This window comes from Panthera leo, chromosome C1, assembly GCF_018350215.1.
Source record: "Panthera leo isolate Ple1 chromosome C1, P.leo_Ple1_pat1.1, whole genome shotgun sequence".
NCBI lineage: Eukaryota > Metazoa > Chordata > Mammalia > Carnivora > Felidae > Panthera > Panthera leo.
In genome coordinates this window covers 129283572-129289506 of record NC_056686.1, presented here as the reverse complement: position 1 = coordinate 129289506, position 5935 = coordinate 129283572, and the positions used below count along the sequence as shown (strand labels likewise).

Genomic DNA, 5935 nt, shown 5'->3' with positions numbered 1-5935 from the left:
CATCAGGCACCAAATCCCTGTGCTTTTTCCACCATGCTGATTCTATACTGGGAGCGTATGGATGAGTGTGGGGCAAGATTATATTTCCTCCAACCCTTCGTCATCCCTGATTAGGTCTCTGAGATTAAGCATGAGCTTTGGGGACTTAGATCATACAATACTCCTTGTAGACCGGGTCTAGGGGAGGGTGCCCTCTCAGCAGTGATGTATTCATTTGAAGAAAACATTCCAGGGGTGAAGCCAAATGAGCTATACCAAAGGGAGAGTGAATTGGAAGAGGAGGTACAGTCGTCTTCTCTTTAGGACAATTAGCAATATATTTGTCCTTTTAATGACACTCTTCTGCCAATATATCATTATCTAATAACGTTTTGAGATTGGGGTTTATGTTTGGAAATCAGTATTTATGATAATAAGTAATAAACAGATAAGCTTACACACAGCTTTTCTCAACTTCTTTAATATTGCTGTCAAAGCAAGCTAGACATGTGATGGTCTAGGGCAAAGCAAAAAAATTAAAACATATGTACATCTTTTTATCTAAGGAACTGTCTGAGTATTTTTATGAGAACAGAGACCAATTATAGATCTGTGCTATTCGTCAAATTTTATTATTTTTTATATAAGCCAACCTTCAAATCAAGAGCTCCTTGAATAAGTTTGAACCTGAAGAGTATTGTGTTAAAATATATTTTTTAGAAATTAAATTACATTTTAAATTCATATGGGAAATCTTTTCTGAAGTGTTGAAGAGCCTTTCTAAAAGCAAGTAATCACATCTAAGTTATCTGCTTGATAAACTAGGATTTTTTTTTTTTTTTTTTACATACTTACTGCTCAGGGTTTGTCAACATATGTTTGGGTCAAGTTGTTACAACATAAATTACTACAAAGAAAATCTTCATTTTTTTTAAGCTCAGTAAATGATCATTTATTATTATTCTTGTTTTTGTTATCATTGAGTAATCTCAGAACCATCACAGCAGAAGTCCTAGAGAAAGAGGATTTCTTAACATCTGTCTCATAACGGCTTCTGCAATGAATAAGCCAATACCAGTTAACTTGCAAATTTACTTGTCATTGAATGATGGGTTCAATGTTTATAGGTTTTCAATAATGGAAAAGTAAGGAGAAAGCCAGGCCAAGCACTAAATGAGAACAAATGACCCAGGTAGAAAAAATTCAGGAAAATGTATAATGTAAAACAAACATTTTTAGGGGAAAATAAAAAAGATCAGGTTGCTGTTGGTAACAAAAAATGTTCTCATACTTCTGAGCAAGAAAAATGTTTTTGAATAGAGAATGGGTCTTAGTTCTACTAACATAGTATTGATCGGCAGCATGGTACATAAAGGTAAGAACCAAGATTGTTTAACAATTTAGAAGGGGAAAATGTCAGAAGGGATTTATCCTATGAAGAGAAAGGAAGGAAGGCAGGAGTGAGAAAAGAAGTTTGGAAGTTGTACCACATAGGGGAGTAGAGATCAGGAAGTAAAGTTCTTGTTTACAAGATTCTAGTAAGTGGTAGGTATGTCTGTCAGCATTGACCAAACAAGGCACATCTCATGAAATACTGGAAATGGATGAAAAATAAATAATAGAATCTGGACAACAAGAATCATAATCACAGAGAAGGGAAATTGGGCCTTGATCAGCAAGGGGTTTCTTATCTGCCCACGTGTCCTTGTCCTTGCTGGGGAGAGGCTGGACACGTCAGTTGGACCAGCCTGCAGCAGTCAGTTCTCAGGAAACTCAAGTTATAACTGAAGGCAGTACTGAACTTCGTGGGTTATTACCAATGGTTTTGAATGAGATTTGTGCACATCATAATTATGAGTATTCAAAATCAGAAAGCTAGTTACAGTATCAGAAACACGCAGAATATTTTGAACCAGAAATACAGACTAAGGATTCTTTTTTTCCTGGTGAATATACTAATCTTTCAATGCCAGCAAAGGAAAGAAGTATCAACTCAGGATTCACAAGCTCCTAAGAAGGCGGTATGCATTTAGGTTCTGAATATAGTAAGAATGTGCATTGTATCAATTTGCCCTCCTACCAAACCTCAGTAATTTAAGGGAAAAGAATTTTTAAAGATAGTAGACGTGAGGAAGGAAAACATTCAGGAAACTAATCAGAAGCAAATATATAGATTATGAACTCTGCCTCACCGCCCAAAGTACAAAAAAGGGGAAAAAAGCACACATGCATTGAAGTCCTTGGTTTCTGACTCTAAAGTGATCCTGGGGACAAGGTGTAGGTGAAAACACTTTGCACAAAGCTCTATTAGAACTTCTAAACTTTTGTGAATATATCAAAGATAACCTCAGGTTATTAAACTCTACCATACAGTCAAGTGAAATATTTATAATCCAAGCTATGTCTCTTTTTTTTTCCTCAAAATTGGATTGAAAGTAATAATTTTTTGTAATGATCTGAGACTATTTTTACTAGGTGCTTTGCCAAGTTTGAAAGGGTTGGGGAAACAGTTCATAAATACAGCTTCACTTCTTTCTCATCCTTTTCATCATGCTGACAGTTTTCTGGAGAATCATTACCAGAGTGGTTTGTGCCATTAGAGATAAGAGGCTATCTGTGTTTCCACCAGAAGCCTCTATTTTCCGGACTTCATAAGTCATCCATAAATATTCACTCCAGGCAACAGTTTCATATATTATGATTCTGTCCCTCCAAATCAATATTGACTTAACTAAATGATTTTTAGAAATTATGGGGACTCTTACACTACAAAAAGAATAAAAAGAAAAATCAGATGCAGATTAAGTGCTATGTTTCAGTGGGTGGGATCTGAACCACGTTCTGTGGAATCCATAAAACATTTGCATCCTTTTAAGCAATTCTTTCGGGGTATATAATTCAGTTGTAATAACATTTGTTGAATAATACATAGTCTGTTACTAATTAAAAATATACATTTGGAATTTGTGTAAAGACCACAAAATTTGAAATTATATTCTTTCAACTAAAACGTTTGTGGACCGTTCTATTACTATTCATGCTCCTTTTTTGTTAGAGAGTTTGAGATGGAATTATCAAAAGTTATGAAATGATATGACATAAGCCTTTGAATATAATAATACCCTTAATATTTCCAAATATATTTAAGAGACTTATTAATATTTTATATTTGGATGGTTGCTAGTTTCTTAGTAGAAACCTCCAGCATTCTGGAGTTGTCTTCTACCTGAAGTAGAAGACTTCACAAATTGAATGATTTTTTTGTTTTTGTCATACAAATTGAATGTTTTTATTGAATGAGATACCAAAATACATTCCTTCCTCCAATCTGGAAAGATAGTATTGTAAAGATTAGGAAGCTGAAACTAAAACCACATCAATCCATTAAAATAAAATACTCTCTTCCTAATTACATTTTAATTTTGGTACTCACACTTTTACAGTGTTTGAATGAAATGCCCGTCTCGTTGCACTGTTGAGCCCAGCTGTGTGTGTGAAATGCTATTTATCAAGAATCGAAATAATACTGCAAGCATTTCCCCTGTGCTTTAGCTTTAGTGTGTACGCTCGAAGCATAACCTGAAGTTTATTTCTCTTTCTTCTTTTCAAACAGTTATTTTGTGAAAGTAAGAAGGTGGTGCATGCCACAGAGGGGCTGGATTGGGAAGACAAAGATGCTCCGGGGACATTGGTCGGAAACGTGGTGCACTCAAGGATCATCAATCCTCTGCGCCTGTTTGTTAAACAGTCTCCAGTCCCAAAGCCTGGACACTTGGCGTATGCGGACAGCATGGAAAACTTTTGGGATTGGCTGGCCAATGTCACCGAGGTTCAGGAGCCATTGGCAAGAACTAAACGGAGGCCGATAGTAAAAACGGGAAAATTTAAGAAGATGTTCGGATGGGGTGATTTCCATTCCAACATTAAAACTGTCAAACTCAACCTCCTCATCACAGGGAAAATTGTTGACCACGGAAATGGAACCTTCAGTGTTTATTTCCGACATAATTCCACAGGCCTGGGCAATGTTTCAGTGAGTTTGGTACCCCCCTCCAAAGTGGTGGAATTTGAAGTTTCCCCGCAGTCTACCTTGGAGACCAAGGAGTCCAAATCTTTCAATTGTCGCATTGAATATGAAAAAACAGATCGGGCGAAGAAGACTGCCCTGTGCAACTTTGACCCCTCGAAGATCTGCTACCAGGAGCAGACTCAGAGCCATGTGTCTTGGTTGTGCTCCAAACCCTTCAAGGTCATTTGCATTTACATTGCCTTTTACAGTGTTGATTATAAACTTGTGCAGAAAGTCTGCCCTGACTACAATTACCATAGCGAGACTCCATACTTATCTTCCGGCTGAATTTTTCCACAGTGATGTAAATGAGGGGTGACTATATATTTAATTAGAATGACCAAGAACCAAGCCCAGCTCTTCATGATAAAGGATCCCTTTTGTTTCTGGCAGTGAACCTTAGTTCCCTATTAGATTTCAAATTTAAAAAACAAACAAAAAAAAGAAAGATCTTTAAATGTAAAAATGTGTTTGTTTCGGTCTTAAGTACCTTAATCTAAAAAGTCAAACTGTGTATGAAGCCATCGCTTTCATGTAGGATGGCTAAGTCCTAGAAATATTGTTGTTTCTCTAAAAGAAGCATCAATGGTAGCAACATGTAATGAGAAAGAACCGAATTATGCATGTGATAAACATTGCTCTTGAAATGAGCCTGCCTTTGAAATATGTTTTGGAAGGTTACCTTAAAATAGCAGATTCCGTAAAGTAACTGAAAAGATTGTATTTGATAGAGGAATCACATTTCTGACATCAAACTCTCGTTTTTATTGCTGTCTTTCCTCCCACATCTATGCTGTTATTGATATGAGAGATGAAGGGGTAAAATTTGTTTCAGACCTCATGTGTGAAGTTACAGTGCCACAGTGGAACAGAATACATTATTATCTGAGCTTGAGTGGGATGTGACTTAAACATTTAACCCTTTGCTGGTCACCATCCTGAGGCTACTCACCTGAGTAGTAATATTAGTGGGTTGGGAAAGCTAATCTGGTTATATTTTAAGTGAGTCCCACAATAATGAAGGCCATGATGTTTTTAGATTCATTTGCCAAATTCAATGCTGTGAGATTGCCAAAAATACCATTAAATTTGTATCCACCCTATAACCTATAGCTTCGTTCTATTCATTTGATAGTGTGATTTTTATACACATAGAGAACAACTCTGAAAGTGAAAGTGGTTGTTCCCTAGAGGTTAGAATAAGGAAAACAATTGGAAGTGGACTAACAAAATTCCAGGATTATGGATTCATTATTTCTAGCCTCCCAGATTCAGTTCTCTTTGCATTTAGTTAATTATTTGAATGAGGGATTAAATTCTATGTAGAAATGAAGAGTATATTTAAACATTACTGATTATTATTAAGTGCTAACAACAAAGATACCTGATGCACCAGGCTTTTGAAATCACTTCAACATTATTGTGGCTTCACCATTGGTGTCCTTGCCATCTTCTCTGAGGCGGGTGGACAGTCATCCTGCATTGTAGAACTGGATGATCTTTGCATTAGTCCAGAAAGAGGGTCTGGCTGGCCAGTAATGTTTCTAGAACTTGTAAGACTCGTGGAACAGCTACTCTTTTTACAGTAGGTATTAACTTTACCCAGCCCCCACTCCTTATTTGTAAAATATCAGTTGAAGTAAAACATTAAACTGAAGGAAGACCAGTCTAACCAACAAAAATGCTCTTACTGCATTATTTAAAAAGCCAACAGCTCTTGTCCTCTATTTTGCTTTTCATTCCTTTCCTTTTACTGGTGATATCTGTACAGTGTTTGATTTTGTCTTTTGAAAAATTGTACTAGGCTTAGTGTGTGGTAGTACAGGCTTGAAATTTTTGCTCTGAGTTCATCAGGTGCTTTTGCAATTTTGTGGTTGGTGTGAAATA

At 36.3% G+C, this 5935-nt stretch overlaps 1 protein-coding gene across 1 annotated transcript; it reads left to right on the top strand.

The window, feature by feature from the left end:
• The first annotated feature begins 204 nt into the window (after positions 1 to 204).
• On the top strand, positions 205 to 4336 carry NXPH2 (neurexophilin 2). Its single transcript, XM_042948660.1, has 2 exons — positions 205 to 282; positions 3593 to 4336. The coding sequence occupies exons 1-2, from the start codon at positions 205 to 207 to the stop codon at positions 4334 to 4336; spliced, it is 822 nt and encodes a 273-aa protein (XP_042804594.1).
• The last annotated feature ends 1599 nt before the right edge of the window (positions 4337 to 5935 follow it).

Excerpts from the sequence above, each read along its gene's own strand:
- NXPH2 (XM_042948660.1), top strand. The coding sequence starts at position 205 with ATGTATTCATTTGAAGAAAACATTCCAGGGGTGAAGCCAAATGAGCTA. Across the intron at positions 283-3,592 it reads AGAGTGAATTGGAAGAGGAG|TTATTTTGTGAAAGTAAGAA; the intron begins GTACAGTCGTCT and ends CTTTTCAAACAG.